Genomic DNA, 12,331 nt, shown 5'->3' with positions numbered 1-12,331 from the left:
AGTCAAGCTTTTTGTAGAGTGTAACATCAATGTGTGTACATGTATATATCCTAAGAACCTCTTCTGAAATATGCTGAATTTCTGCACTCTATTATTTATTTTTCATAATACACAAAATATTTAAATGTTTCATCATTTTCTTACCACTCTGGAGTGTATTTCCTTGGCATACAATGGGAATAAAAATTCTGATTCTCCTTCTAGGCGAAGACCATCTTTTGTAACACGCAAGTGACCCATTCCTGTCTGGTAAGAAGATAAGACAATAGAGATTTTGTTATTGCTTTCTTTTTCCTTTCTTTAGGATTAGCTAAGAGCACAGATACATTTTCAGAAGTTTTCTTTTGGTACTTTTCTGTATTTCTCCTAAATATTCAATTTCAAACTTTAGTTTTTATTCAATTGTCAGTATTGCATTAACTCTTGTGTAATACAAAAGGCTACTTAGTGGAGAGACAAGATGACAGGGAACTAGGAGGAGGTACTATTTCAACCTGTACCCTAAAGTGAGCTGATTACCTACCAAAGAACTCTGATCACCCATGAAATCAGCCTGAGATTAGAATTATACACATCTGGAACTCTACAGAGATATACTGGCATCTTCCGCCAGTGGGCAGGCAAAGCAGAGTGGAAACATCGGACTGATATTAGAAGATAAACAAAAGGGGGAGGGAGCCACCAGAAGCGACCCATTGGAAAGTAATACCCCAATATGAGAGTGCCCTGAGACTAGGGACCAGCATTAACTTGGAGTCTGGTTGAAAGCACTCAAAAAGAGCAAAGGATTGTGGGGGTAAATTGTGGGAATCCGGACGGTTAGGGACAGGGGCTTAAGTTCCAGGACCCAGGGCAGCCACCCATGGCGCTGAGCCAGACAGAGTGTGGCGATGAAACCAGGTCTTGGTCCCTGAACTGTGAGCACACCTGAGAGGACCTGGGTGGTGGCTCCCATGAGGGGCTGGGAGCCTCCCCAGCCAGCAGAACCACAGCCTTTTGCACTCCCCACACGCGGGCCGAGCCGTGCTATCAAAATCTGAGTCGCGCCTCACACCTCCCCGAGAGAGGTACCTGTAGGCTCCAACCGGCAGAACCACAGCCTTTTGCACTTTCCATGCACATAGGCCACGAGACCAGAGTCTGAGTTGCGCCCCACACCCTCGCCTGAGAGAGGTGCGTGCAGGCACCAGCCCGGAGCTCTCGAACCCAGAAAGTCTGAGCACTCCTAGCCTGGGCCAGCGGGAAAATCTCAGTGTTCGATCGTTGCTTGGGACCTCTCTGGTGGTCTGGAGCTCCCCAGACAGCTGCCGCTGTCGTGGTTTTGGGTACAAGCAGGAGTTCCTGTGTCCCCAGGGACGGCGACGGGGAACGTGCTCTGCCAGTGGCCAAGGGGGAATTTATGTGCTCTGCAGCACCCCGACGGGGAAAGACCGAGGCTTCTCTTGGAGAGAGGTCTGGGTGCAGTTTCTTTTCCTCTAAACCTCCAAAAACCATCAAGAGCCACCAAGGGGAGAGAAAACAAATGAACAAACAAACATAAAAACCTCCAGAGAACAAAAGCCTGAAAAACTGGTTTCCTCAGAGCTCACCCCCTTGATGGGGGCGGGAGGACTTAACTCAGGGAACACTGCCTGAAAACCCATATGGCAGGCCCCTTCCACAGAAAGCCAAGGGGGGGGGGCGGTGACAAGAGAAGAACCACCACTACTTCAGAGATACAACTTTTATTTTTAATTCGTTCCCACTATTCTGGTTCATTTTTTTATAGATAATTTTTTAACCTATTTACCATCACAGTGAGATGTCCAGTACATCAAATTCCATAATAACATTTTAACCTGAACTTTTTGATACATATACCCATGTTTTTCTTTTCTTTTCTATTTTTTAATTTTTTAAAATTTAATTTAATTTAATTTTATTCTTTTTTTTCTTTTTCTTTTTTAATATTCATATAGAGTTAAACTTCAAGGTAATCCCCTTTCCCCAATCAATGCTACCCCTACAGGTAAACCAACTTTTAATCCCCCTTTATCTTAAGAAAGTTGAGTCCTTTAACAAAGATATCAAGATACATCCAGGAAGAATCAAAATAACCTTCCTCACCCACACTGAGAATTTATAACCACTCTCCCATCTTTTTCTTCCACCAGTGTTTCTGTGTATTTGTGTTTGTCCTGGTAGTATATAAATCTTATACTTGGGGTTCTTTTTGACAAGGTTCTATATATATATATATATATATATATATATATATATATATATATATACACACACACACACACACACACACACACACACATTTTCTCTTGTCATCTACTTTTATCAGTCTTTTTGTTTGTTTTTGTTTGTATACTTCATAAATCTTATCTTGGGGCCCATTTGGGTTGGGCCCTCTTTTTTAACTTTCTTTTTTCCCCTATCTCTCTCTTTTTTCTTTCTTTTTTCTTTCATTTGGGTGGGGACTCTTGATTGCTTAGAAGGGTTCCAGGGTGCACCTTGCCTGCAGCACAGTTGATACATCCAGCTACATCCATTCTGCCATCTCTCACCAAAATAACTAGGAGGAGGAATGCCCAACAGAAGAAAAATTCAGAGGCTGGGCCTTCTGCAACAGAGCTAATGGCTATCGACATAGACAATATGTTAGAAAGGGAATTCAGGCTAACAATTATCCAGGCAATAGCTAAGTTGGAGAAAGCCATGGATGACAAAATGGAATTGATTAGGGCAGAACTGAAAGCCACCAGGGATGATGTTCACAATGTTCTCAATGAGTTCCAATCTAATCTAAATTCTCTAAAAGGTAGGGTAACTGAGATAGAACATAGAATTAGTGATCTGGAGGACAAACAGATAGAGAGAAAGGATCAGGAGGAAGCCTGGAACAAACAGCTTAGAAGCCACAAAAACAGAATCAGGGAAATAAATGACGCCATGAAACTTCCAACGTCAGAATTATTGGAATCCCTGAGGGGGAGGAGAAAGAAAGAAAGACTAGAAGAAATAGTAGAAGACTAGAAGATATAGACTAGAATATATAGAAGACTAGAAGATATAGATTCTCCATGAAAATTTTCCTAATCTTGCGAATGGAACCAGCATTCATGTACTAGGGGAAGAACGGTCTCCCCCCAAGATTATAGAATCTAGAAAGTCCTCAAGAACCTGAGAGTAAGAATGAGGAATCATAATTGTAGACAGGATCTTTTGAAAGCAGCTAGGACAAAGAAGCTCCTTACGTACAGAGGAAAGTCCATTAGAATAACGTCAGATCTGTCCACAGAAACCCAGCAAGCCAGAAAGGGCTGGCAAGATATATTCAGGGCACTAAATGAGAAGAACATGCAGCCAATACTTTATCCAGCAAGACTGACATTCAAAATGGATGGAGAGATAAAAGAGTTTCCAAGACTGGCAAGGCTTAAAAGAGTATGCGACCACCAACCTGACAGTGCAGGAAATATTAAGGGGGCTTCTATAAAAGAGGAAAAATTCCTAAGAATATCATTGAACAGAAATATATGGAGACAATCTACATAAAGAAAGACTTCAAAGACAACATGATGTCAATAAAAATGTATCTATCAATAATCACTCTCAATGTGAATGGCCTAAATGCACCCATAAAATGACACAGGGTTGCAGACTGGATAAAACGACAGGATCCATCCATATGTTGTCTAAAAGAGACCCATTTTGAAGCTAAGCATACACCCAGACTGTAAGTGAAGGGATGGAGAAGCATCTTTCATGCCAATGGGACTCAAAAGAATACCAGGGTAGTGATTCTTGTATCAGATGAAGTAGATTTTAAACTAAAGACTGTAGTCAGAGATACAGAAGGACACTACATAATTCTTAAAGGGACTATCCACCAAGATGATCTAACAATTGTAAATATCTATGCCCCCAATATGGGAGCAGCCAATTACATAAGAAAACTGTTAATCAAGATAAAGAGTCATACTGATATGAATACATTAATAGTAGGAGATCTTAACATGCCTCTCTCAGTAATAGATCATCCAAGCAGAAAATCAATAAAGAAACAAGAGCATTGAATGACACATTGGACCAGATGGTCCTCATATATATAGATATATACAGAACATTCCATCCTAACACAATAAAATACTCATTCTTCTCAAGTGCACATGGAACCTTCTCCAGAATAGACCACATACTGGGTCGCAAATCAGGGCTCAACCGATACCAAAAGACTGAGATTATTCCCTGCATATTCTCAGATCACAATGCTTTGAAACGAGCTCAATCACAAGGAAAAGTTCTGAAGGAACTCAGACACCTGGAAGCTAAAAACCACCTTGCTTAAGAATGCTTGGATCAACCAGGAGATCAAAGAAGAACTGAAACAATTCATGGAAACCAATGAGAATGAAGACACTTTGGCCCCAAATCTATGGGATACAGCAAAGGCAGTCCTAAGGGGGAAATACATAGCCATCTAAGCCTCCCCTCAAAAAAATAGAAAAATCCAGAATACACCAGCTGTCTCTACACCTTAAAGAACTGGAGAATCAACAACAAATTAAGCCAACTCCACACACAAGAAGGGAAATAATCAAGATTAGAGCAGAGATCAATGAGATAGAAACTAGAGATACAGTAGAACGTATCAATGAAATTAGAAGCTGGTTTTTTGAAAGAATCAATAAGATTGATAAACCATTGGCCACACTAATCCAAAAGAAAAGAGAGAAAGCTCAAATTAATAAAATTATTAATGAAAAGGGAGAGATCACAACTAACACCAAGGAAGTAGAAACAATCATCAGAAGTTATTATCAACAGTCATATGCCAATAAGTTAAGCAACCTAGATTAAATGGATGCATTCCTGGAAAACTATAAACTCCCAAAATTGAACCAGGAAGAAATTGAAAACATGAATAGACCGATATCTAGTAACGAGATTGAAGCAGTGATCAAAAACCTCCCCCAAAACAAGAGCTCAGGACCTGATGGATGCCCTGGGGAATTCTACCAAACTTTCAAAGAAGAAATAACACCTATTCTCCTGAAGCTGTTTCCAAAAATTGAAGCAGAAGGAAAACTTCCAGCCTCTTTTTATGAAGCCAGAATTACCCTGATTCCCAAACCAGGCAAAGACCACACCAAAGAGGAGAATTTCAGACCAATATCACTGATGAATATGAATGCTAAGATTCTCAACAAGATCCTAGCCAACAGGATCCAACAGCACATTAAAAAGATTATCCACCATGACCAGGTGGGACTCATCCCTGGGTTACAAGGATGGTTCAACATTCTCAAATCAATCAATGTGATAGAACAAATCAATAAGAGAAGAGAGAAGAACCACATGGTACTCTCAATTGATGCAGAAAAAGCATTTGACAAAATCCAGCATCCGTTCCTGATTAAAACGCTTCAAAGTATAGGGATAGAGGGAACATTACTGAACTTCATAAAATCTATGAGAGACCCACAGCAAATATCATCCTCAATGGGAAAAAGCTTGCAGCCTTCCCGTTGATATCAGGAACATGACAAGGATGCCCACTCTCACTACTCTTGTTCAACATAGTATTAGAAGTCCTAGCAACAGCAATCAGACAGCAAAGAGAAATAAAAGGTATCCAAATTGGCAATGAAGAAGTCAAACACTCTCTCTTCGCAGATGACATGATACTTTATATGGAAAACCCAAAAGACTCCACCTCCAAACTACTAGAACTCATACAGCAATTCAGTAAGGTGGCAGAATACAAAGTCAATGTATGGAAATCAGTGGCTTTCTTGTACACTAACAATGAAAATACAGAAAGGGGAATTAGAGAATAGATTCCATTTACTATAGCACCAAGAACCATAAGATAACCTGGGAATAAACCTAACCAAAGAGGTAAAGGATCTGTACTCGAGGAACTCCAGAACACTCATGAAATAAATTGAAGAAGACACTAAAAGATGGAAGACCATTCCATGTTTCTGGATCAGAAGAATAAACATTGTTAAAATGTCTATACTGCCTACAGCAATCTATACTTTTAATGCCATTCCGATCAAAGTTCCACCGGTATTTTTCAAAAAGCTGGAACAAATAATCCTAAAATTTGTATGGAATCAGAAGAGACCCTGAATTGGTAAGGAAATGTTGAAAAAGAAAAACAAAACTGGGGGTATCACGTTACCTGATTTCAAGCTTTATTACAAAACTGTGATCACCAAGACAGAATGGTACTGACATAAAAACAGACAAGAGACCAGTGGAATAGAGTAGAGAGCCCAGATATGGATCCTCAGCTCTATGTTCAAATAATCTTTGACAAAGCAGGAAAAAATATACAGTGGAAAAAAGACAGTCTCTTCAATAAATGGTGCTGGGAAAATTGGACAGCTATGTGTAGAAGAATGAAACTCAACCATTCTCTTACACCGTACACAAAGATAAACTCGAAATGGATAAAAGACCTCAACGTAAGGCAGGAATCCATCAGAATCCTAGAGGAGAACATAGGCAGTAACCTCTTCGATATCAGTCACAGCGGCTTCTTTCAAGATATGTCTCCAAAGGCAAAGGAAACAAAAGTGAAAATGAACTTTTGGGACTTCATCAAGATCAAAAGCTTCTGAACAGCAAAGGAAACAATCAAGAATACAAAGAGGCAACGCACAGAATGGGAGAAGATATTTGCAAATGACACTACAGACAAAAGACTGATATCCACATCTATAAAACACTTGTCAAACTCAACACACACAAAACAGATAATCATGTCAAAAAAGCGGCAGAAGACATGAACAGACACTTCTCCAATGAAGACATACAAATGGCTATCAGACACATGAAAAAGTGTTCATCATCACTAGCCATCAGGGAGATTCAAATCAAACCATATTGAGATACCACTTTACACCAGTTAGAATGGCCAAAATTAGCAAGACAGTAAACAACGTGTGTTGGAGAGGATGTGGAGAAATAGGAACCCTCTTACACTGTTGGTGGGAATGCAAGTTGGTGCAGCCACTTTGGAGAGCAGTGCAGAGATTCCTTAATAAATTAAAAACAGAGCTTCCCTATGACCTGCAATTGCACTTCTGGGTATTTACCCCCAAAATGCAGATGTAGTGAAAAGAAGGGCCATCTGTACCCAATGTTCACAGTGGCAATGGCCACATCGCCAAACTGTGGAAAGAACCAAGATGCCCGTCAACGGACGAATGGATAAGGAAGATGTGGTCCATGTACACTATGGAGTATTATGCCTCCATCAGAAAGGATGAATACCCAACTTTTGTATCAACATGAATGGGACTTTAAGAGATTATGCGGAGTAAAACAAGCCAAGCAGAGAGAGCCAATTATCATATGGTTTCACTTATTTGTGGAGCATAACAAATAACATGGAGGACATAGGGAGATGGAGAGGAGAAGGGAGTTGAGGGAAATTGGAAGGGGAGATGAACCATGAGAGACTATGGACTCTGAGAAACAATCTGAGGGTTATGAAGGAGCAAGGAGTGGGAGGTTGGGGGAGCCAGGTGGTGGGTATTATGGAGGGCACGTATTGCATGGAGCTCTGGGTGTGGTGCATAAACAATGAACTCTGTTATGCTGAAAAGAAATTAAAAAAAAAAAAAGAAAAGCAAAAGAAAGGTCTATTTAGCAAATACATGTAAGACTTAGAGTCCTATTATCATAAAAGCCCAAGAGCCCCCCATGATGTCAGACAAAGGTGCTTGCCATGACTATTTACAAACACTTTCAAAAGTTAAGGTGTCATAAACAGACTGTTTTTTGGCATCCAGTTCTCTGAGTTTTAACAACAGTCCATAAGGTACAGAACAGTTCCAACACCCCACCCCTACAGTACCTTAAAGTCTTCAAGTGTCTCTAGCAAGTTTACAATATAGCAATTTTTTATTGGTCAGCCCTTAAGTGAAAAGCAATATGGGAGGATGTGGAGCTCTATTCAAGACGTCTGTCCTCACAAAGTTTCCAGTCATGGAGAATGACTGGAGAGAAGGATAGAAGGCTTACTTCTGGAGATTATCAGTGACCATGATGCTGTTAAATCTTGCAGACATATTAAAACACTATCCTCACTTGGTTTCCAGGATACCATGCTCTCCTAGCTTTTCTCCTTGCCCTCTATACACATTCATCCTCCTCTACCCAGCCTTTGACTGCTGGCCATCTCAAGCTCAGCCAGGCACTTTCCTGTGATCCCTCTCTAGCCGTGATGGCAGCTTCCATTACCGTCTCAGTGTGGAAATTCTCATCTTTTTTAAATTTACAGTTTACATTCTCTCTTCTGAGCTCCACCCATATACAAGATCATCTATCTCTGCTTCCCTTTTGAATGTCTTCGGAGCACCTAAATATAACAAATTGAATTCTGATCCTTCCTCTCTTCCCCCAGGATAGAGGTAGATTTAAGAAAGGGAGAGCAGAACAACCGGGAAAATGATACAAAAACATTAAGGACAACTTTATGCAGTGATAGGTGATTTTCAGGACGGAGAGATGTTACTCTGAACTGATGTCATAGACTTCTCTTTTGAAGAATTCCACCAATTGATAAGCCCCCCTAATAAAAACCAGGTTTAATTTGGAATTACTCTGCCTGGTTATTTGTCTGTGAACCACCATTATGGTCCTCTTCCCAAACTCAGGTGTGGGAGCAATGAAGTTGTGCATTGTGCTTAATGGAAGTCCCTCAGTGCACTGGGCTTGGGTCAATCACTACCATAGGCAGGGAAACTCTCCTGAGTCTCTCTGACACCTATGATTCAGTGTGTAGCTTGGTTTAAAGAAAGGGCTAAATCTAAAAAGGTTGACAGCTACTGTTCTACATTATCTCACAAAATCTAACCATGCAATTATAAGTCAGTTTATGAAATTAAGCTAACATTAGCAATATTATGAACTCCATCATTTATGGATGATAAATCAATTTTTAGCAAACAATTCCATTAGTAATTTTTTGTCCTAGAGTTAACCAAAGTGAAGTCTCAAGATTATATAATCAAATCTGAAAATCTGCTGAATTTCTGGGTTCAGTGAAACACATGCCAGGAGTTTTTCTGGACTGTATTAAGCTCTATCGGGTCGGGGGGGGGGGACACCGATAAAAAAGTAATGATAATTCCAGCCTCTGAAGTAGCTAATTTACATAATCAGATTGCAAAAGTTCATTGTTCCTTGTCATGTGTCATCTCCTCCTCTGGCTATTCCTCTGTCTCCTTATTTGAAAAATAAGGAAATTGACATAAAGTGACCCAAGCCTCTTTTCACCTGTAATATTCTATGGTTTAAATAAAATGAATTACAAACCTCTGCAAACAACCAACCACTCCTCAGTGCCTGAAAACAAAAGAACATACCTGTTTGTCTAGATTATTTTGTTTGTTTGTTTTTGTTTTTTTGGTTTTTAGTCAGGAATGTTGATATAATTCACAAATAATAAAATTTACTTTTTTTAGGGAACAAGTTTTCACAAAGCACAAAACACCAACACTCTTCTGAGTGAAGTTATAGAAGAGTTCTAGAGACCATAAAACCTGCCTCCCTGAAATCACTCCCCACTCCCACACTCCCATTCCTTGGCAAATGCTGCTTTCTGTTTCAGTAGTTTTTGCCTTTTGCAGAATGTCATATAAATGGAATCATACAGTATGCAGACTTTTCAGACTGCCTTCTTTCAATAGAATAATGCATTTGACATTCAGCCATACTCTTGTGCATATCAGCAGTTTGTTTTATTTTAGAGATGAGTAGTATTCCTCTGGATGAATGTATCATAATTTTTTTATGCATCTATCAGTTGAAGGATATTTAGGTTGTTTTGATGATTATAAAAAAAAAGGCTTCTCTGTGAACATAATTATCATTTCTGTTGAACAAATGCCTAGCAATGGGATTGCTGGGTTGTATGGTAGGTTTATGGTTAACCTTTTAAGAAATAAACTGCCAAACTCTTTTCAAAGGTGGTTTTACCATTTTGCATTCCCATAAACAATATATGAATGTTCTGGTTGTACTGTATTCTTGTCAATACTTAGTATTGTCAGTATTTTTTCCCATTCTAGTATATGATAGTATCACATCATGATTTTAATTTGTATTTTCCTAATGACTAATGATGTCAAGCATTTTTTGTTGTTGTTGTTGCTATTAACATATAATGTATTATTTGCCCCAGAGGTACAGGTCTGTGAATCATCAGGTTTACACATTTCACAGCACTTATTATAGTACATACCTTCCCCAATATCCATAACCCAACCACCCTATTACTACCCTCCCACCCCCTAGAAACCCCAAGTTTTTTTCATGACATTAAGAGTCTTTTAAGGTTTGTTTCCCTCCTGATCCCATCTTGTTTCATTTTTTTCTTCCCTATCCCCCACAAACTCCCCACCCCCTCAAATTCCTCATATAAGAGAGATCATATGATAATTGTCTTCTCTGATTGACTTATTTAGCTCAGCATTATACCCTCTAGTTCCATCCATGTCATTGCAAATGGCAAGACTTCGTTTCTTTTGATGGCTGCATAATATTCCATTGTATATGTATACCACATCTTCTTTATGCATTCGTCTGTTGATGGACATCTAGGTTCTGTCCATAGTTTGGCTATTGTGGACATTGCTGCTATAAACATTCTGGTGCACATGCCCTTTCAAATTACTATATTTGTATCTTTAGGGTAAATACACAGTAGTGTGATTGCTGGGCATAGGGTAACTCTATTTTCAACTTTTTAAGGAACTTCCATAGTGTTTTCCAGAGTGGCTGCAACAGCTTGCATTCTCACCAACAGTGTAGGAGGGTTCCCCTTTCTCTGCATCCTCACCAACATCTGTCATTTCCTGAGTGACTTCTTAAGTTTAGACATTCTGACTGGTGTGAAGTGGTATCTTATTGTGGTTTTGATTTGTATTTCCCTGATGCCAGGTGATGCTGAACACTTTTTCATGTGTCTGTTGGCCACCTGGATGTCTTCTTTGCAGAAATATCTGTTTATGTCTTCTGCTCATTTCTTGATTAGATTATTTGTTCTTTGGGTGTTGAGTTTGATAAGTTTTTTATAGATTTTGGATACTAGCCCTTTATTTGATGTCATTTGTGAATGTCTTCTCCCATTCTGTCTGTTGTCTTTTGGTTTTGTTGGTGTCAAGCATTTTTCAATGTGCTTTTGTTATCCACATTTCTTCTTTGGTAAAATTCCTGTTTAATTTTTTTTTCTTCACTGTTTCTTTTCTTATTATTGATGGCTTAGGGCTGTTTATATATTCTGAATACAAAATATTTGTTGATATGTAATTTGCAAGTATTTTCACTCAGTTTGAGGTTTTTTATTTCTTTAACTGTGTCTTTTGAAAAACAAAGTTTTTCCATTTTCAAGAAGTTTATCAATTTTGTCTTTTGTGGTCATGACCTTGATGTTTTATATGACAGCTTTACCTAAACCAAGGACCCATTTTCTATGTTTTCTTCTAGAATTTTTATAGTTTTAGAATATACAGTTAGGTCTATGACCAATTTTTAGTTAACTTTTACATAAGGTATGAGGTATAGATAAAGATTATTTTGTATATGGATATCCAACTATTTCAGCACGATATCATGAAAATTTTATTCATTCTCCACTGAATTACTTTTGTGCTTTTCTAAAAAATTAATTAACCATGTGTGGTTATATTTCTGGACTCTCTATTCTGTTCTATTGACCCATGTGTCTATTGATTATTCTGACTTTACCATTATGGCTTGAAATCAAAGAGTGTGAATTTACTAATTTTGTCTTCTTCAAAAACTGTTTTAAAAGGTTTCCATTATGATAAAATAAACAAAGTTTGCCATTTATCCATTTTTAATCGTACAGTTCAGTGGAATTAAGTACATTCATGTTGTTGCACCATCTTCATAGTCCATCTCCATAATTTTTTCATCTTTTCCAACTGAAAATCTATACTCTTTAAACCACTACTCTCCATCTCCCCTTCCTCTAGCCCTTGGTATCCATTATTCTACTTTCCGATTCTATGACTCTGATTATTCTAAGTACCTCATTAAGTGGAATCATATATATTCATCTTTTTTCTCTATATTCTTATTTCTTGGATTTAAATATAAGTTTTAGAATCACCATATCTATTCTACAAAAATTTCTTCTGGGATTTTGATTAGCAACATATTGAACAGAAGTATCAATTTGGGGAAGAACTGACATCTTAACAATATCAAATTCTTCCAAAGCATAAACACTATTTCCCTATTTATTTAATTTTAAATATTTCTTTTATCTGTGTTTTGAAGTTCTCAGCATACAAAT

The 12,331-nt window shown here is 38.4% G+C and overlaps 1 protein-coding gene across 3 annotated transcripts in view; it reads right to left on the bottom strand.

The window, feature by feature from the left end:
• SGCG (sarcoglycan gamma) overlaps positions 1–12,331 on the bottom strand; it is a 145,129-nt gene that overhangs the window by 40,941 nt on the left and 91,857 nt on the right. For all 3 annotated transcript variants that reach the window (XM_082700219.1, XM_082700221.1, XM_082700220.1), the window contains one exon: positions 145–246. In XM_082700219.1, the coding sequence (XP_082556345.1) occupies positions 145–246 (102 nt within the window). The remainder of the gene's footprint in view (positions 1–144; positions 247–12,331) is intronic.

The sequence above is a fragment of the Mustela nivalis genome, assembly GCF_964662115.1.
Source record: "Mustela nivalis genome assembly, chromosome: 15".
Lineage (NCBI taxonomy): Eukaryota > Metazoa > Chordata > Mammalia > Carnivora > Mustelidae > Mustela > Mustela nivalis.
This window is presented reverse-complemented; position numbering and strand designations above follow the sequence as displayed.